This window comes from Heterodontus francisci, chromosome 1 (assembly GCF_036365525.1).
Source record: "Heterodontus francisci isolate sHetFra1 chromosome 1, sHetFra1.hap1, whole genome shotgun sequence".
NCBI lineage: Eukaryota > Metazoa > Chordata > Chondrichthyes > Heterodontiformes > Heterodontidae > Heterodontus > Heterodontus francisci.
Window position 1 is genome coordinate 190,207,359 of NC_090371.1, and position 21,717 is coordinate 190,229,075.

The window sequence follows — 21,717 nt, forward strand, 5'->3', positions numbered from 1 at the left end:
GGCACAGACACAACGGGGCAAGTGGGCTTTCTGTGCTGTAAACTTTCTATGATTCTATGAAAATAAGGTAGAATGTCTAAATTGGAAGAGGGTTAATTTCAACATGATGAGAAGGGATCTAGCCAGGGTAGAATGGAACCAAAGACTGGCAGGAAGAGCTGTATCAGAACAATGGGTTATCTTTAAGGAAGATATGCTTCAGGTACTGACTAGGAACATTCCAACAAGAGTGAAAGGTAGGGGAATCAAGAACAGGGCTCCTTGGTTGACGAGGGAGATAGAGATTATGATGAAACAAAAAAAGAGGGTGTATGATGCTGTCAGGTGAACTCATCAAGTGAGAACCAGGCCACATACAATAAGTTGAGAGGGGACGTGAAGAGGAAAATAAGGCTGGCAAAGAGAGAATATGAGAATAGATTGGCACTCAACGTAAACGGGAACCCAAAGATCTTCTACTGGCAAGTAAATAGTAAGCGAGTGGTAAGATGGAGTGGGGCTTATTAGGGACAAAGAAGGTAATATTTGCTTAGAGGCTCAGGGCAAGGCTAATATACTTAATGAGTACTTTGTATCGGTGTTTACTAAGGAAATGGAGGCTGACAAAATATCAGTAGAAACAGGGAGAGTAGAGGCAATGGATAGGATAAAAATTGAGATGGGGAAAGTACTAAAAAGGCTGGCTATGCTTAGAGTAGTTAAGTCACCTGGTCTGGCTGACTTGCATCTCAGTTTGCTAAAGGAAATGAGGAAGGAGATAGGGAACGGGCTTGCCATAATCTTCAAATCTTCCCAGGATAAGGGGAGGTACCAGAAATTGAGTGGCAAATGTGATACCCTTATTCAAGAAAGGGTGTAAGGACAGTCCTTGCAACTACAGGCCAGTTAGTTTAACGTCAGTGGTGGGTAAGATTTTAGAAACAATAATCAGGGAAAATATCAACTGACACTGAGAGAGGTTTGAATTAATTAAGGAGAGTCAGCATGGATTTGTAAAAGGCAGATCATACTTGACTAATCTGTTTGAATTCTTTGATAAGGTAACAGAGAAGGTTGATGAAGGGAATGCGGTGGATGTTGTTTAAATGGATTTTAAGAAAGCATTTGATAAGGTACCACATAAAAAGCTGGTTAACAAAATTAAGGCGCATGGAATAGAAGTGTGAGTGTCCAATTGGATAAAAAATTGGCTTAAGGACAGCAAACAGTGAATCGCAGTGAATGGCTGGTTTTCAGACAGGAGGATGGGTAGACAGTGATGTTCCCCGAGGGTCAGTGCTGGGATCGCTGCTTTTTTGGAAATATAAATGACTTGAATCTTAGAATGCAGAGTAGAATCTCAAAATTTGCTGATAGCACCAAACTTGGAGGTGTGACTAACAGTGAGGATGATATGAACGGCCTGCAACATGACGTAGATAGGCTAGCAGAATGGGCAGAGAGGTGGCACATGGAATTTAAAACTGACAAGTGTGAGGTGATGCATTTTGGCAGAAGGAATAGGGAGAGGCAATATATACTTAATGGCACCGTTTTGAAGAGTGTGCAGGAACAGAGGGACGGACCGAGGGATGCATGTGCATCGATCTCTGAAGGTGATAGCACATAATTGTGAGAGTGGTTAGTAAAGCATATGGAATGTTGGGCTTCAGAAATAGAAGCATTGAGTACAAAAGCAGGAAGGTTATGCTGAACCTTTATAAAGCTCTGGTTAGGCCCCAACTGGAGTATTGCATCCAGTTCTGGTAACCACACTTAAGGAAGGATGTGCAGTGGAGATTTACCAGAATGATTCCAGGGAGGGAGGATTTCACTTACAAGGTTAGGTTGGAAAAGCTGGGTTTGGTCACAATGACTTCAAGAGGAAGTTGGATGGCCACTTGAGAGAAAAAGACTTGCAGGGCTACGGGGATTGAGCTGGGGAGTGATAGCTTCGTAGACAGCTGGCATGGACTTGATGGGCCGAATGCCTTCCTTCTGTGTTGTAAATGACTGTATGACTTTTAACACCTGCCATGGCTCCACTTGAGCGACCATCGAGCTGGCCATTGGGCTGCTGAAGATGAGATTCCGATGCTTCGATCGATCGGAGCCCTTCATTATGCCCCAGTGAGGGTTTCACGTATCATTGTGGTCTGCTTTGCTCTGCACAATCTAGCACTGCAGAGGGGGGATCAAAGGCCTGCTACCCGACCGAGACCCGGGCCAGGTCCGGGTCGGACACACACCGTATTAATTGGACTTGAAATGTTGTTTAAAAAGATGAAGATTGGAGCCACAAAGCCAGTGATTGTTTGGTCACGAGTTAAACAGAAACCCATGGAGTTGTGCCCAGACAAGTTGTGCCACACTGTACCAATATCTGAATTGCTTAAAATAAACACAGCAATTGCCCGAAGGCTCAGAAAATATCATTATACATGACCTAGACTCCTGCTTTACAGGTTGAAATACTTGCTGCAAGTTTATCCAGTGAGCAGCTGAGATGCAGAGACCAGGAAGGTCCTGAGTGATTAATTATTATAAAAGATACAGTATTTATATAAAAAATATAAATGATCACTGTCAGGACTCTAGTCTACACACAAACATGTGACTAGCAGGAACAGCACATATTTCCGGGACCCGTGACAGGCTCACTAAATTCAGTCTGTAATGTCCACCTGCTGCCATCACTGAGATCAGCTAACTCGGCAAAGGCCAGGAATCAATCCCCTGACAAAAAGCAAAATATTGCAGATGGCAGAAGTTTGAAATAAAACAGAACATGCTGGAAATACTCAGTAGGTTAGACAGAATCTGTGGAGATAGGAAGATAGGGTTAATGTTTCAGGTTGGTACCCTTTCATCAAGCCTGTGACCCATGGTCTTTATAGCTTGATGCTGCATCAACCGGTGCCTGTATATACTAGCCCATCAGAAAACTACTGCTCGCTGTTTCCGTTTCACCTTTAAACATTCACAGTACCAGTTAGGTACATGTTAAGAAGTTGGTTTTGATTTGTATGAAGTATTATGTGGCACACAGGTTAGAAGTGTAAGTTTGTGAAAAATTACTATTTTCACTTATTCACAAATTCACACAACAGAATGCATTTAAGTTAATGTTACATTATTCATACACAGTCCATATCACATATAGCAGGCACATTTGTGCTAACGCAATTTGTCCGCTTTGTGCAGTGGATGATAAATCCATCAGTGTCCCTCATAACATCCTCCAAATGCCCAAACAGTAAAGATTAAGTTGCTGTTACTTTCTTGTACTTGTGTATCTCCAAACCACATAGGATTTATGCCAGTGAGGACTATACAGTCTTAATTCCACTCCGTAGAACCACTTTAAATCGTAAAAATGAAACTGCCCTGCCCTGGTTAATTTCAAAGTTCCTAAACCGCCACTGTTGCATTTATGAATGTCTTTCGGAAATAAACACTTAATAAACAGGCAATTCAAATACATTAATATAGAGGATGGGGCAGATGGAAAGTGACCCCAAACAGCTGCTTGAACCTCCCCCAATATGATTTAAGTGGCGTCTTTGTAATTGTGGTGCCTGTGGTAATGACAAATGGCGCTAACCTGATTACAGGTGGCTGTCTGGGATAAATGGGATGGTGCAAGTGCTGGGGACTGTGTTACTTATTTGAATGGCTCATACAGCAACATCAATACATGGAATCCTGTATTTGTTCCTCTTTAATTCCTTTTTGCTTTCTGATTTTGTGTAGGTGCGAGTGGTGGGTGCCACTTGTGCTGCATGTCCTTTCCAGTGTTTGAACAACCTGAACTTTCCATTGGTGTTACTGGATGAGTGCAGTCAGATCACAGAACCAGTTTCTCTTCTTCCTATTGCAAGGTATTGCTGATCTATGGCAAGCTTATTGTTTTGTGTATGAATTGCCACAGCGCTCTCCACAAATTGAAGTACTGGTTGTCTATCTGACACACAGGTGTTAAGTCACAGAGATCAACACAAAGTGTCACATCCAACAAAAGGAAGAAATCGCCCTTTAGAAGACTTGTTTTGTTGCAGATATTTGTGTTTTTGGGGAACTTTTTCGAAAAAAGTAATTCAAAACATAGCCATATTTGAGCAGCTTATGTGTCAGAGGGTGGGACCTAGAGAGGATTTAGCTGTTGTGCGGTCCAAAACCATTATTAAATGTAGCCAGAAAAATTATTGTATTGTACCTCGTTTCCTGTTGCACTTAACAATATAACATATAAAGTCACAGATTTTATCCTGGTCTGTGCTCAGTTGGCTGATCTCAGCCAAGATAACTGTAAGCAGGCCACAATCGGGCTGATTGTCCTTGGCCTGGGGAGGGAACAAAATCATTTAGGTATCCAGTGAGCTCTGATGGGAAGTGTGCTTGCGTGTGTGTGAAAGATTGGGCTGGGTTATAACATTCACCACACACAGTCTCCCAACTTAACTTGCAACAACAACTTGCAGTTATACGGCACCTTTAATGTAGTTAAAAAAATAACTTGCATTTATATTGCACCTTTAACATAATATAATGTCCCAAGGCACTTTACAGGAGCATTATATAGCTGCATCAGAGACGCCATCCATGAGTCAGCTTTGACCACCTACCGCAAAAGTGCGAAGAGAAATGCAGACTGGTTTCAATCTCATAATGAAGAGCAAGAACCTGTCATAGCCGCTAAGCGCATTGCACTGTTGAACTACAAGAAAGCCCCCAGCGAGTTAACATCCGTAGCACTTAAAGCAGCCAGAAGCACTGCACAAAGAACAGCCAGGCGCTGCGCAAACGACTACTGGCAACACTTATGCAGTCATATTCAGCTGGCCTCAGATACCGGAAACATCAGAGGAATGTATGATGGCGTTAAGAGAGCTCTTGGGCCAACCATCAAGAAGATCGCCCCCCTCAAATCTAAATCAGGGGACACAATCACTGATCAACGCAAACAAATGGACCGCTGGGTTGAGCACTACCTAGAACTGTACTCCAGGGAGAATGTTGTCACTGAGACTGCCCTCAATGCAGCCCAGCCTCCACCAGTCATGGATGAGCTGGACATACAGCCAACCAAATCGGAACTCAGTGATGCCATTGATTCTCTAGCCAGCGGAAAAGCCCCTGGGAAGGACAGCATTACCCCTGAAATAATGAACTGCTATGCCTGTGCTGGGACGAGGGAGCAGTACCTCAGGACATGCGCGATGCCAATATCATCACCCTCTATAAAAACAAAGGTGACCGCGGTGACTGCAACAACTACCGTGGAATCTCCCTGCTCAGCATAGTGGGGAAAGTCTTTGCTTGAGTCGCTCTAAACAGGCTCCAGAAGCTGGCCGAGCGCGTCTACCCTGAGGCACAGTGTGGCTTTCGTGCAGAGAGATCAACCATTGACATGCTGTTCTCCCTTCATCAGATACAGGAGAAATGCCGTAAACAACAGATGCCCCTCTACATTGCTTTCATTGATCTTACCAAAGCCTTTGACCTCGTCAGCAGACGTGGTCTCTTCAGACTACTAGAAAAGATTGAATGCCCACCAAAGCTACTAAGTATCATCACCTCATTCCATGACAATATGAAAGGCACAATTCAACATGGTGGCTCCTCATCAGACCCCTTTCCTATCCTGAGTGGCGTGAAACAGGGCTGTGTTCTCACACCCACACTTTTTGGGATTTTCTTCTCCCTGCTGCTTTCACATGCGTTCAAGTCCTCTGAAGAAGGAATTTTCCTCCACACAAGATCAGGGGGCAGGTTGTTCAACCTTGCCCGTCTAAGAGCGAAGTCCAAAGTATGGAAAGGCCTCATCAGGGAACTCCTCTTTGCTGACAGTGCTGCTTTAACATCTCACATTGAAGAGTGTCTGCAGAGTCTCATCGACAGGTTTGCGGCTGCCTGCCTCAAGAAAACGAACATCATGGGGCAGGGCGTCAGAAATGCTCCATCCATCAATATTGGCGACCATGCTCTGGAAGTGGTTCAAAAGTTCATCTACCTCGGCTCAAGTATCACCAGTAACCTGTCTCTAGATGCAGAAATCAACAAGCGCATGGGAAAGGCTTCCACTGCTATGTCCAGACTGGCCAAGAGAGTGTGGGAAAATGGCGCACTGACACGGAACACAAAAGTCCAAGTGTACCAAGCCTGTGTCCTCAGTACCTTGCTCTATGGCAGCGAGGCCTGGACAACGTATGCCAGCCAAGAGCGACGTCTCAATTCATTCCATCTTCGCTGCCTCCGGAGAATATTTGGCATCAGGTGACAGGACCGTATCTCCAACACAGAAGTCCTCGAGGCGGCCAACATCCCCAGCTTATACACACTACTGAGTCAGCGGCGCTTGAGATGGCTTGGCCATGTGAGCCGCATGGAAGATGGCAGGATCCCCAAAGACACCATTGTACAGCGAGCTCGCCACTGGTATCAGACCCACCATGTCTCCGCTTTAAAGACGTCTGCAAACGCGACATGAAATCCTGTGACATTGATCACAAGTCGTGGGAGTCAGTTGCCAGCGTTCGCCAGAGCTGGCGGGCAGCCATAAAGGCGGGGCTAAAGTGTGGCGAGTCGAAGAAACTTAGCAGTTGGCAGGAAAAAAGACAGAGGCGCAAGGGGAGAGCCAACTGTGTAACAGCCCCGACAAACAAATTTTTCTGCAGCACCTGTGGAAGAGCCTGTCACTCTAGAATTGGCCTTTATAGCCACTCCAGGCGCTGCTCCACACACCACTGACCACCTCCAGGCGCTTACCCATTGTCTCTCGAGATAAGGAGGCCAAAGAACATATAGCTGCAGACTGGACCAAGAACCATTGTCGGTCAGTGAGCACAGGGTGATGGATACACATAAAGAAAGGCCAGGAACCAGCAGGGAGAGGTTAATAGAGAAACTGATCCTGGTAATAGTCAATGTCTGAGAGCAGAGGACACAAATGAAAACACAAACATAGCAAGAAGAGATCTTCTCAATTTGAGAAAGTATTTAGATCTGGAGAAAGTTGGACAGGCTGATTTTCCAGATTCTGTGAAAAACTCATAACATATGTAATGAATTATTTCCGTATCGAGATTCCATTCCATTCATGTTAAGTAAATGTACATGTGAGTCTTAAAGCTTTGACGGCTTGCAAGGAAGCAGCATGATTGAGAGGTTCTGATGACCTCAAAAGTTCCACATGTAAAGCTTGAGAAGTTCATAAAGTAATGAGAATTCTAAGCTCGTGTTACCACTAGATTTCAACTATGATGTGTACAAGCTGCAGTCATCAACTTTTGAGCCTTTGTGATATGCACTTCTTAGTGGAGATTAAAATTCCCTGTAATTTTCACCATACAAAGAATTATGAAGATGGGCAATTCTAAAATTTAATAGGAATCAGTAGTAGTCGTTCCCAAATGTATATCCTGATTTGAAAGGGCCCAACAATGATCATAAAACATTTTAGCCCCTTGTAGGCACCACTTAAACTGACACAGTCACTTCTTGATGACAAATTCTGCTGATTTATTTATTTACTAATCGCCAATCTTGTTAGTAAATTAGTGATTAAACCACCCTCTGATAGCTCGTGAATCATAGAATCATTAAAAAATTACAGTACAGGAGGAGCTCATCATGTTTGTGCCAGCCAAAAAAGAGCTATCTAGCCTAATCCCACTTTCCAGCTCTTGGTCTGTAGTTCTGTAAATTATGGCACTTCAAGTGCATATCTAAGAACTTTTTAAAGGTGATGAGGGTTTCTGCCTCTACCACCCTTTCAGGCACTGAGTTCCAGACCCCTACCACCCTCTGGGTGAAAACATTTCTCCTTAACTGCCTTCTAATCCTTCTGCTAATTACTTTAAATCTGTGGCCTCTGATTAATACGTCTCTGCTGAGGGAAATAGCTCCTTCCTATCCACTTTATTTAGGGCTCTCATCACTTTATACACCTAATTAAATCTCCCCTCCACCTCCTCTGTTCCAAAGAAAACAACCCCAGCTGATCCAATCTTTCCTCATAGCTAAAATTCTCCATTCTGGTAACATCCATATAAATCTCCTCTGTACCCTCTCTGGTGCGATCCCATCCATCCTGTAATGTGCTGAATAGAACTGTAGGTAGTACTCTAGCTGTGGCCCAACTAATGTTCTATACAGTTTTAGCATAACCTCCCTGCTCTTATATTCTATGCCTTGACTAATAAAGAAAAGTATCCCATATGCCTTCTTAACTGCCTTATCTCCCTGTTCTCCTACTTTCAGGGATCTGTAGACATGAACATCAATGGGGAGGTGGTTGCGTAGCGATATTGTCACTGGGCTGGTAACCCAGAGACCCAGAGTATTGCTCTGGGGACATGGGTTCGAATCCCACCATGGCAGAAGGTGGAATTTGAATTCAATTAATAAATCTGGAATTAAAAGCTAGCCTAATGATGGCCATGAAAATCCATCTGGTTCACTAATGTCCTTCAGGGAAGGAAATCTGCTGTCCTTACCTGATCTGGCCTACATGTGACTCCAGACCCACAGCAATATGGTTGACTCTTAAATGCCCTCTGAAATGGCCTAGCAAGCCATTAAACAGTTGTATTAAACTGCTACAAAGTCGATAAGGAATGAACAGCACTATGGGTGTACCACCCCACATGGACTGCAGCAGTTCAAGAAGGCAGCTCACCACCTTCTCAAGGGCAATTAGGTTTGGGCAATAAATGCTGTCCTAGCCAGTGAGGCCCACATCCCCTGAATGAATAAAAAAGAAAGGTCCTCTGTCCCTTTACACTTCTCAGTATTCTACCATTTATTCCCTTGCCTTCTTTGCCCTCCCCAAATGACAATTCTCTGGATTGACTTTCCTTTGCCACTTTCCTGCCCACCTGATCAGTCCATTGATATTTTCCTGCAGTCTACATCCTTCTTCCTCACTATCAACCACATGGCTAATTTTGATATCATCTGCAACCTTCTTAATCATGCCCCCTACATTTAAGTCTAAATCATTGATATGTACCACAAAAAGCAAGGGACCTAATCCTAAGCCCTGTGAAATCCCATTCCAGCCACCTTCCAGTCACAAAAATATCCGTCAGCCATTGCCCTTTGCTTTCTGCTACTGAGCCTATTTTGGATCCAACTTGCCATTTTCCCTTGGATCCCGTGAACTTTCACTTTTCGGACCAGTCTGGTGTCTGGGACCTTGTCAAAAGCTTTGCTAAAATCTATGTAGACTACATCAAATGTGCTACCCTCATCAACCCTCCTTGTTATCTCCTCAAAAAATTCAATCAAGTTAATTAGACACGACCTTCCCTTAATAAGTCCTTGCTAACTGTCCTCAACTAATTATTGCCTTTCTAAGTGACGATTTATACTGTCCCTCTGAACTTTTTCCAATAATTTTCCCACCACCAAGGTTAGGTTGACTGGCCTCTACTAGATGAACTAGATGTTAGGAATCAAAAACTCTTCAGTACCCGAGTTAGCAACACACAACACTTTCACGCATATGAATGCACATTTGAAGCAGAAAGTCCATCTATAAGATTCTCATTGTAGAAGAATTAATTTGTTATCGCGCTTATAGTGGGATGGCATCTGTACTTAGTCCTAAGCATAATGGAAGTATGGCCATGGTGGACAGGGAGAGAAAAAAAATCCAGAAAGATTATATCAACAGTATAATTAACTTTGAAATATTAAAACTAGCCTTTTCATTGCAGGTTTGGATGTGAAAAGTTGATCCTTGTTGGAGACCCCAAGCAATTGCCACCTACTATTCAAGGCTCCGAATGTGCTCATGACGCAGGCCTAGAACGGACTCTCTTTGACAGAATGTGCCTAATGGTACAACCGTTACTGTAACTTTAATGGCATATTTAAGGAGAATAACTGTGAAGTGTGACTATCCACAAATATAGCATATTTCAACCTTAACCTTTTTAACCTTAATGAACCCACTTCATAGTACAGCATTTAAGAAAAATATAATTAATTTCTATCAAAATCAAATGGCAGCTCCCTTTGTCATGCTACTGGATCAGGCAGTGACAACTATCGTAGTGAGTCTGAAAACAAGAATAGAAAATGCTGAGAACACAGTGGATCAGTCAGCAAGTGTGGAAAGAACAGAAAAGTCAATTCTTAGGATGTTATAATGAGTCTGCACCTGAAATGTTAACTTTTTCTGTTCTCTTCAAAGATGCTGACTGACCTGCTTTGTCTTTCCAAGACTTCCTCTTTTTATTTCAGATTTCTGCATTTGCAGTGTTTTGCTTTTCACTTAATAGCCAGGCTGTTGTGTTTGCCACTGTACCCACGTGAAGTCTGTGCGGTAAGATCACCCTCCAGCAGGTCAGAACTGTGCAGCTATAATTCCCACCCACAGTGAACATTATGTTGCTGGCAAGGTAGCAGGGGGTACTGTTTCTTATCGATCAGCATGTTATTAATAAATATTGATTGAGGATTTTTGGTAATTGAATTGCCTTATTAGGATCAACATCAAATTAAGATCATTCTGCTTTTGTTAAATAGCAGTTGTGCAGACTGATGAATTTTTAAGTTTAAAAACCACTGAAAAACCAATGGTATACTAGGGAACCACATAACCAACCTATTCTGTGTCATACCCGTGAATTTCTTTCACTTAAATCCACAGCTCATGAAAACCTGCACCTATGTGCAGGTTTTCATACCCTGGATTTTACAGTATTCCTAGGTCACTGATCTATATGTTCTAATAAATACATTACAATAAGAAATTTGCCAACTTAATCAGGTTTACAGTTATGAATGATTAGTAAAATAACTTACAGGAAGTTGTATATTCTTTGCGCCTAATACAATAATGCAAGTCACTTCTACCAGTTATGAGTACAGTTGTGAGTCCTACAGTTGCCCATCTGTTGCCATCTGTGCAGACTGTCCCAAGTGTCGTTGCAATCCCAATTATGTTTTCTGTGCAATCCGCACTAACTCCCGTTCGGATTCACAGTTTTATCGGTGTAGTCTGCCATCTGTGCCAACTGTCTCAGCTGTGGAATCTGTGCAGCAACACCAGCTGCACCTAATATTGTATTTGTAATCTGTGCTAGTTGTGCCAAGTGCATATTAAGCACAAAAGGAATATGTGAACTCTGTTTAGAAGGTGGACAGGTTCAGCATTAATGATGTCCATGCTTTGCTTTACTTCATTTGGCAAATACTTTTTTCCTAGCTCATTAAAAAAACCTCTTTGTTTGCATTCACACATCTGAAAATAAGACTATTATTCACAGTATTGGTCACACAGAAATGTTTTACTTTTCTTTGAAAGCAACTATGAACCATCCATGTGAGTACATTTTATTTGTGTTAATAATCCTTCCGGATTTTTTTCTCTCCCTGTCCCCCAGGGCCATAATCCCATTATGCTTAGGACTCAGTACAGATGCCATCCTACTATAAGTGCTCTCACAAATGAACTCTTTTACAATGGGAATCTTATAGACGGACTTTCCCCTTCAAATCTAAATCCTCTGTTGGACTGGTTGCCTACTCTTTGCTTTTACAACGTTAAAGGACATGAACAGGTAAATATTCCACAGAGGGCTCAGCAATTTTTATGTCTTTATGCAGATTAAACAAAGCTTTTTTGAGTAGATTATGCTATGCAAATAAAAACGGAGGTGATTTTTTTCGACTCCAGTTAGCCTGGACATTGTTACCACCAGTGGATACCGTGATCGTTCTGCTGGGAGCTGTTACAACAGGGTTGTCCAACATACAGCCCACGGGCCAGGATTTGGCCCGCCAAAGGTTCTCATCCGGCCTGTGGGTGTAAACTGTACCCAGGACCGTTCCTTATCCTCACCAGGACTCCGTGACAGGAGATGGGAAATTTCCCTTTGTCGTCTTCTGGCAGAGCGGCCTTTTTAAAAACATCGCACTGTCAGTTTCACAGCTGACAGCTGCTAAAGCAGAAATGCGCTTCCCAACTTTGACAGATTGGAAGGTTCCGACATTTTTTAAAAGCCTGCCTGAAAACCTTGAATCTGTCCACTGTTAGGAAGTGCGTTCCTGCTTCAGCTGTCAGCGCGATGTTTTTCAACATAGTAACCAACTACAAAGCTGCTGTGCTGAGCACTCCCACTCAGTGCAACTGTCGGGGGGGCGGTGGGGTGACAGAGGGGGAACACAAAGAGGGGGGAAGATCACTCCTGACAGATTTATATCTATCCAGAATACTGTGCATCGCTACATCAAGTCTGCGGGCAGAGATTGACTACTTATGCAAGCAACACAGTGCTTGGAGCGACACTTTGGGGTGACACAGTGGCGCAGTGGTTAGCACCGCAGCCTCACAGCTCGAGTGACCTGGGTTCAATTCTGGGTACTGCCTGTGTGGAGTTTTCAAGTTCTCCCTGTGTCTGCGTGGGTTTCCTCCGGGTGCTCCGGTTTCCTCCCACAAGCCAAAAGACTTGCAGGTTGGTAGGTAAATTGGCCATTATAAATTGCCCCTAGTATAGGTAGGTGGTAGGGAAATATAGGGACAGGTGGGGATGTGGTAGGAATATGGAATTAGTGTAGGATTAGTATAAATGGGTGGTTGATGGTCGGCACAGACTCGGTGGGCCGAAGGGCCTGTTTCAGTGCTGTATCTCTAAATAAAAAAAAACAATGCCAGTTATGTCATTAAATCAGTTTTCAATATAGTGACAAGAAAGTAAGTCAATAAATTAGTCTTCTCATTTAAAGCTTCTTCATAACGATGCACAATTGTTATTTTTATTAGTAAGATAAATTTTTAATGCCTTTATCTTTCAAAATTTGCTCACTGGCCCCCAGGCCAAGCAAAAATCGTAATGCAGCCCTCTGCCTGAAAAGGTTGGACAACCCTGTGTTGCAGTAACAGGTTAAGTCTAGGCCTTTCCTTCCAGACACTCCCAGTATCACATCTGTGGCTTTTGCTAAATATTGTTTAAAATGTTTATTTGCTGCAGGAAATTGTGGTTTCTACACTTTACCCACTGCTGCTTCCTTTATGGTGTGGAAGTGTTATTTTGCTGATGATTTTACCGTATTGACTGTCATATTAGACAACTAAAGATATTCACCCAGCACATGCTCTTATCTAATTTTTTTACATTTGGAAAGAAAAGTGTTTGGTAAATTTTTTACTGAGCAGAGTTTGGTCAAATGGGTAGGAGAAAGTATTTCTTAGTTCTGATCAGTTTGAACTTATCAAGAAAAGTAAAGAAATAAAAACAGGAAGTGCTGGAAATACTCAGCAGGTCAGGCATCATCTGTGGAGAGAGAAGCAGAGTTAACGTTTCAGGTCTGTGACCTTTCATCAGTGTTTTGCTTTTATTTAAGAAAAGGAAAGACCCTGTTTTTTCCGAGATCAATTTTTCTATCAACTCTATCTGCAAGGGGGCTACATAGAATAATTTTTCACAAAGCATTGATCTTAAGGCTTGAAGATATTGAGGACTGTTGGACTTCATTGCTCTAGGGTAGCCAAACAATACTGAGTCATGAAGTTATTTATCTTTGTTGTTGTCATAGGTTGGTAAAATTTACTGCAAAACAATGGAGGTTAAATGAATGAGGATAAATTATATGGGTTACTTCATTCTTTAAAACTAGTTAATCTTACACATCAAAGTTCCCTTTTCTCCAACCTAGATTACTGGGTGCCTCATCAGTTTCTGTGTTTACTGCTACTTTCTGTTTATTTGTTCATTTTTCCAGTTTCCTTTGTCCAAAAATTCTAATATAAAGCCTTCTGTGCAATGCAAAATGGATGACGTCATGTAACTCATCTGGTGAATGCAGTGGTGAAGGCATAGTGTTAACACTTTCATCACAATTTGGATGCTGTCATGTTAATCCATATGTGGATGATTAATTACTTCCCAGGAATGAGTAAAACCATACTGAAAGAAATCAATATAACATGCCAGCTATGTGTCATGACATTACTAAACAAAAAAAGGAAGACATATGAGAAATGACTACCTACTGCATATTGATAGGAACTGAGAAGTATAGCCACTGCTTTGCAGTAAATTTTACAAACCTATGCTAAAGGTGAAGCTGTCCACCAGGTGTGCACATTCTTAAAATATTTTCTGTATTTTGTTTTACTGGACGGCTGAATCTTAGATTTGCCACCCACAGGAGGAGATTTAGTGGTAACAGATATACTTACTGTCCATACCAGTTGCAGAATACCAGAATATCTACTTCAATCTTCCTACACCTAACAATGCACACATGATATGCGTGGGCAATCTGCATAACATTTTCCGTGCTTAACTTACACATAAGTAACTTTAATTACTGTGGTTGCCTGAAGGATACTGAATGTGTTCTCAGCATGTGGACTAAACTGGCAAGGCTGTATTGATTGCCTTAGAGGCCATTAGTGTGGGACAGGAATCACATGTAGGCCAGACTGGCAGCCTCCTTTTCCGTATAGGACATCAGTGAACCAATTGGGTTTTCACAACAATGTGTGTCGGCTGTGCCTCAGTTGCACTTTTGCCTCTGAATCAGAAGGTTGTGGGTTCAAGATCCAATTTAGGATTTGAGCACAAAAATCTAGGCTGACACTCCAGTGCATTGTCAGAGGTGCCATCTTTCGGATGAGATGTTAAACCAAGGCCAGGTCAGTCCCCTCAGATGGACATGGCACTATTTCAAAGAAGAGCAGAGGAGTTATCCCCAATGTCCTGGGCAATATTTATTTCAATCAACTTCACAAAAACAGGTTATATCATCACTGGTTTGCTGTGCACTAATTAGCTGCCTACATTACAACAGTAACTACATTTCAAAAGTACTTCATTTGCTGTAAAATGCTTTGGGATGTCCATGAAAGGCACTATACAAATACAAGTCTTTCTTTCTTTAGTACAAGAGCTGCATGATCATTTTTTTTTAATCCCAGTCCATGAATTACCCTATTTATTTGAATTCAGTTTCACAAATGCCATGGTGAGATTTGATCTTGCAGCATCTGTATTGTTAATCCAGTATTGTAACCACTGCACTCCTGTACCCATATCTGGCAATGCAACAGGGTAGCTGCAAAATGCGATTCTATTTCAACACCTGTTTCAAAATTAATCACAATGGTTATGATATGTTTGAAATGCTGAAATTAAAAGTGCATCCATTAACCTCATGTCTGTCACATCTGTGGGGTATATGAATGATGGTGCTAATTAATTGGAGGAAGCTGGGTGATGACATGATACTTTAAATTATCCTGGGAGTGTTTGTGCCAATTTAAGACTATCATTGGTAATTAAATTAAGTATTTAAATCCATGTGCCTTTCCCCAATCAGTAAGCATCATTGTGGGAATACCATACATACGTGTAAAGGTATTGCGGAGTAATCAGACACACAGGCTCATGCTTGCTGTATCTCTGCATAATGCATTCTGATCTCAGCCAGGTCATTGAGGTGCTGCTGATTGGAAATGTAATACTTCTCCACAAGGAGGTAGTGAACATTGAATGCCAATCCAGCTTGGGCCAATCTTGTTTGCCTCCTGTTTTTGAACAAAAATTTGCATAGGATATTTGGCTTTAAACTTACACTCAGTCCAATTGAGAGAGCCTAATGTGAAAAGAAAAAACAAATTGTTAAACAATCTTTAACATTGTGGTGTCAATTATTTAAGTTCAAAGTTTAAACACTAAGGAAGAAATTTACTTTCCATTTGATGTCTCAGCCGCTTGGCATAAACACTGACAATTCATTTGGAGTTTGCAAAGTATAAATGTTGCATATTTTCATTTTAATGCAATTTATGTTTTGATCTGTATAGTTGGACATGGATGGCAGCTGCCATAATCTGGAAGAAGCAACATTCACTGTGAAACTTATCCAGTCTCTAATAGCCAGTGGAATTAAAGGATCTATGATTGGAGTGATAACATTATATAAATCTCAGATGCACAAGGTGATTAAAATATTCTTATTCACAGATAGTATCCTTTACAAACAGTGATCGATTTACATTTGTACTAGTGAACCTTCTGCAGCATTGCTGCTGGTAAATTGGAAGAAGAGGTATATCTTTTAGCAGCAATTTTTGTAACAGGAAATAAATCTATAATGAGATTATGCATGAATGCCATAAACATTAGAAATAAGGGGCTGGATTTTAAGTTCCCAACACACTGGGAGTTGGGGCAGAAAGGGAGGCTCAGTAGCATGCGTGAAACTCAGAAGTAAGTACAGCACATCTGTCAATAGCTTTTAAACCCAGCCAGTGCATTGCCATATTATTTCTTATTTCCTGACCAATTAGCTTGAACGAACATGATGATGACCTGCATGAATCGATTTCAACTCCAGAATGTAAAGGGACACTCCAGACATGAAATTTGATGGACTCTGGAGTTGGGAGCAGAACAGAATGAATTGACAGAATGGAGTACACATATTCAAAGGCTGTGCTTCATTTTAGTGACGCCTCCCTGGATGTGATGCTAGAGGCTGTAAGGTCCTGCATGGAGATACTCTTCCCTATTGAGGGGAGGAAGAAGCCTGCCAGTTAAACCAAGAAGGCGTGGCTGGAGGTTACCAATGAGATCAGTAGCAGGAGTGTGGTGTCATGCTCGTGAATTAAATGCCAAAAGTGGTTTAATGACCTAAGGAGGGCAGGAAAGGTGAGTACGTCCTGATGTATGTATCATGCCAAACCCCTTACTCTGTCTTCTCAAGCCTACTCCAGCGCATTACTTCTCATACTACCCTTACTTGCAGATACACCTTTCCCTCTCTGTCTATGCAGTTCCTCACATCCCCATCTGACCATCCAGCACTGACATTCACCCTCATCTTTACGCAGTGTCATGTCTCTCCCTCATAGTCACCCTGAATAAATGCTCTCCAATCATCTGTTCAACACATAGGTCTCTTCTTTCCTTCCTTGCAGAAGAGAGCACTGAACACGAGGAAGAGGCAGAGAACTGGAGATCGCCCTCCAGCCATCTCATAACTGATGGGTACAGAGGAAGAGGCGACCAATGTTTGAGATTTCTATGCTTCACTAAGGAGGTTGTCATGGAAATCTGCCAACTGCTACAGCCATATCTTCAAAATCCGAGCAGGGCAAAGGACACATTGTCAGTGGCTGTGAACGCAACTGTAACTATGAACTTTCATTCATCTGGCTCTTTCCAGGCGCGTGCTGGAGATATTTCCAACATCTTGCAGTTTGCAATCCACTGTTGCCTAAGGATGATCACTGAGGCCCTTAATTCAGAGAGAGATAACTTCATGCTGTTCCCTCTTGCCAGAGACAAGCAGGAAGAATGAGTCTGAAGGTTTGCAGACCTCCCCATGGTGTAGGGTGGCACTAACTGCACGCAACTTGCTTTGCAGCACCGCATGTCAACTCTACCATGTAGCTGATAAAGATTCTGCTCCCTTAACTTGCAGCTGGTGTGTGACCATAGACAGTGCATCATGAAGGTCAATGCCTGGTATCCTGACAGCAGTCATAATGCCTTCATTCTGCAGCAGTCCGTTGTTTCACCATGTAAAACCAAAGGGTAGCTACTGGGTGACGGGAGTATCCGCTGACGATGTGGCTTGTGACTCTGATTCGCAACTCAAGTGCATGTGCGCAGCATGAATACAATGAGAGCCACGAGAAATGTGACATAGAAGACCGTTGGCATACTGAAACAATGATTCTGTGCCCAGAGGAGCCCTACATACACAGTTGAGTGAGTCTCAAGATTTGTTGTGGTATGCTGCATGCTGCACAACCTTACCATCATGAGGGAGCAGTCCTTGCCACCACCCCTCAGGTGAGAAGCTGAGGAGCAGGAGAACGAGGATGAAGAGGAGGTCATTGAAAAGGAGAAGAGGAAAGGAGGCAGCAACCTAGACAACCCTTTTCTGTCCAAACTGTAGGTTGGGGAAGAATTAATTCAAGTGTGATATCAGGAACCTCAACCCCGATTCCCCATTCACCAACAGTGCCACTCCTTACCTTCCCCCTGTCACTGACCATCACATTATCCTCTTGGCTGCAATGCAAAAATAAAAACCCAAACAAAGTAAACATTCCAAACCAAGTTTATAATGAAATCATGCCATATTGCAAAAAAGTCAACTAATCACAATTGTGCATTCCCTCCGTGCCTGTCTTTCGTGTGCCATTCCCTTTCCTAGTGCCCCGATGCAGTGCTACTGGAGTGGCTGCAGCATGGCTGGAGGAAGGCTGCAGACTTCCAGTGGAGAGCCTGCAGATGGCCTTGGAGGACGACCTTGAGCAGCTCTGGACCTACAAGGCCTAATTTCAGACCGGACCATCTCAGCCTGGGCAACAGGAGTTTGAGCTGGGCTGCCTGACAGGCAACAACAAGAGCACCGGCGGAGTGACAGAGTTTGGAACATGAATGTTGTCATCCTGAGAGAGGACACTAGGCTCACGCAACATGGAGCCACTGCCACTCCACTGGGGCGGTGCCATAGCAATCCTAGCAATTTCTTGGGAGGACAGATTGCTGGACTGCTGTGACACCCAGCAAGCCCCTTTGAACACAATATCCACAGCCATCATAGCAGCAAGCTGACATTGCATAGCTTCAGTCCGAGCTTCTGCTGCAGCGCTCAAACTTTTGGTAGAAGCTGATTGTTTTCGGCAATGGAATTTGAGGCATTGACCATCAGGTGCTGCATTGTGTTTGGGTCCACAAGTGTGTTGATCTAGTTGGCCCCAGTTCCATGTTGAAAAAGGATGAGCTCCAAGCGCTGCGCAAAGCCTAGCACCAAGTTGTTGCCTGACTCCTTCATGCTCCTTGATGTTGAATGCAGTCTTACTGGCAGGCTTCCCAATGCACCAAGCATTTTCCTGTGTACACCCATCAGCAGTCTTCTGTAGCCTAGCCCTTCAAAGTCTTCATCTGAGTCCTCTGCAACAGAACTTGTGTGCTACCTCACCTACTGGCAAGCTGGCACCTGTGCTATCCTTGCTACTGCCCTGACTCCAGCCCATTCGTGCCCCATGTCTCATCACATGCAGACCCGCCTCTATGCTATCCTCTGAGAGATGCGCAGTGTCAGTATCTGAGCTGATTGATGGCTGTGAGTGTAAGAGCAAGTGACTGTGTTTCTTTATCATCACTTTCCTCTTGGTCTTCCTACAATGCTTGGAAGGTTACACTTCATGTGTATCTGAAATAAATAAAGCACAAGGGTAAGTTGAAGGGAGCGGGGAAAGTAAAAGCTGCATGTTTACACCATCTTCAGCTTGTAAGTTAGAAGAGATTGTGGAAAGTGAGAAGGACGATTAGGTATGAGAACACCATTACCATGGCCTCAGCAATTGCCATCCAATAATGGCCAGCACCGTCTCCTATTTGGAATTAGAGCATGTAGGCACACTTATTCCCCTGATTAATTCCTTTTTGCCTCTGCTTGTGCACCACTGTCTCCTGCAAGAGAGGGGGAAGTGTGTCAGTGTGCGTGGTGCAATGTGTTTGGGTGTTATTTTTTTTTTATTCGTTCATAGGATGTGAGTATTGCTGGCTAGGACAGCATTTATTGCCCATTCCTAATTGACCTTGAGATGGTGGTGGTGAGCTGCCTTCTTGAACTGCTGCAGCCCATGTGGGGTAGGTACATCCACAGTGCTGTTCGGAAGGGAGGGAAGGATGTGGTTGTCATAGTTGAATAGCCAGCAGTGTGTGCATACTTTGTGATGTGTGTAAAAGGCTTGCAGCTGTGCTAAGTGTGTGAGGGTGCAATTCAGTCTATGAATGTCAGGTATGAATTCTGATTGATAGAGATTGTTGATAGGTGAGTGATGGGGACATGATGATTTCTGTTGTGGCTAAGACAAATGGTGCAGTTGGTAAGATATCACATTTTGTGAAGATGCATTCATTGACCTTGACCACTCCTATGAGGTCATTGAGCTTCTTGCAATACAGTATCCAGGCCTTTGGGACTGCACTGCTGGCATTGACGTTTGCGGTTTTCCCTCTCTCAGCCTTCTCACCATGTATCTGGAGGGCCTTCTGACCCCTTCAGATACAGGATGTGTCTCTTCCTTTCCACCTCCTCCACCAAGACCTCCAGTGCAGCTTCAGAAAACCCGGGCAGCTGTTCTCTTTCATGTTCAGCCGTTCTTCTCTCATTCCCCAGGTCAGATTCAGCTCACAGAGGACTCCAAGCACCTGCTCCATCCACATTGTACCTCCCCTTTAAGAGTTACAGGCTAGCTTTAAGTAGTGCTAGCAAGTTATGATTTTGGGCCCCTGCTGATGCGTGCATTCAGTCAACAGCGTGGTTAGCGCTGGCTGTACGCAGAAATCATGATAATGAGCACAAAGATGCCATGCTATCTGCATTACTTTGAATAGGCGTGGAGTAATTACACATCATGATCCCCATGCCCATTTTTGGGTGCTGACTGATTTAGCCCCTCCATGACTCTGACTAGGAAAGCAGTTACCCACTGAGCAATTAGAAGTGCCCCAGTTGTCTTACTTTTTTGAAATCTTCAATTTTGTTTCGAAGGTTTATTTCTGATGACCACTTAACATGCATAACCGTGTGTGATATTTTGCACAAAAGAGATGCGATCAATGTTCCCTCTAAACTCTGCAGCCGCACAGCAACCCAGAAGTTACCACATAGGCCACGCACAAGTCAGCTTCTTGGGGCGCGCACTGCTGTGCAAAACAATTTAAAGGGCCTATGCCCTTAAATGAATAAGCCGCACAAAACAACAAAAAAAATTAGAGGGATCGTTGGGTGTGATTATTATTTTTGTGACGATTGTAATTTTTTTGTATTCCCTTCTGTGAATCTCTTATGGCATCAGTGGAATGAAGATGCAAATTTTCAGGTTCCTTTCCCTGAACATTTTGATTTTTAGTAAATGGTTTTTAGCTATGAGCTTTAAAGGTTAATGTTTTGGAAATTGGAAATCAGCCTACTTTGTTTGCAACAGCGCATGTGTTTCTATTTGTTTTAAAGATTTGATTTTGTGTAAGCATGCATTCTTTGTAAGAATTCATTGACAATAATGCCTTTACAATGAAAGACGTGCCAGTTTTCAATTTTTTTTTTATACTCCCAGTTATGCGGATTACTTAACAATACTGCACAACGTGACCTAGCTGAGATTAAAGCTGTTCAGATTTCAACAGTGGATGCTTTCCAGGGAGCAGAGAAGGAGATTATTATATTGTCTTGTGTGAGGACTCGTCAAGTTGGGTTTATAGACTCTGAGAAGCGAATGAATGTTGCACTTACCAGAGGAAAAAGACACTTGCTGATAGTAGGCAGTCTGACCTGTCTTAGAAACAACAGACTGTGGGAAAGAGTTATTCATCATTGTGAAGGTAAGATGTTTCAGAAACGTAGGTTTCCTTGAATGCACAATCCTTTAAGCTTAGGTAACAGTTTTTCTGCAGCTGCTTATCAAAGGCTTTAGCAGTTTATTGAAGTTCATTAATGGTTGGAAAGCCATGGACAATACATCCCTGATTTTCCGATAAACAATTGATGTGTGCTAGGTCCCAACAGTGGCACAAGGTCTCTGAAAATGTCACCCCTATTTTGTATCTTTCTTCCTCAAAAAAAATCTCCAACCTTTCTCTGTCACAACTTTTCTTCCCCTGTTGTATTTTATCAATGCTATTATGGTCCATGGACATCTCTTCTGTTCCTTCTAAGCTTCAAATGTTCCATGCTATGTGGTACTTCTCTCTA

The 21,717-nt window shown here is 42.8% G+C and overlaps 1 protein-coding gene across 4 annotated transcripts in view; it reads left to right on the forward strand.

The window, feature by feature from the left end:
• The window catches only part of LOC137374008 (5'-3' DNA helicase ZGRF1-like), a 170,655-nt gene that overhangs the window by 116,291 nt on the left and 32,647 nt on the right, over nt 1–21,717 (forward strand). For 3 of the 4 annotated variants that reach the window (XM_068039758.1, XM_068039778.1, XM_068039767.1), the window contains 5 exons: nt 3,733–3,860; nt 9,702–9,825; nt 11,376–11,552; nt 15,803–15,937; nt 21,083–21,347. In XM_068039758.1, the coding sequence (XP_067895859.1) occupies nt 3,733–3,860; nt 9,702–9,825; nt 11,376–11,552; nt 15,803–15,937; nt 21,083–21,347 (829 nt within the window). The remainder of the gene's footprint in view (nt 1–3,732; nt 3,861–9,701; nt 9,826–11,375; nt 11,553–15,802; nt 15,938–21,082; nt 21,348–21,717) is intronic. The other variant, XM_068039787.1, reaches the window with a different exon arrangement.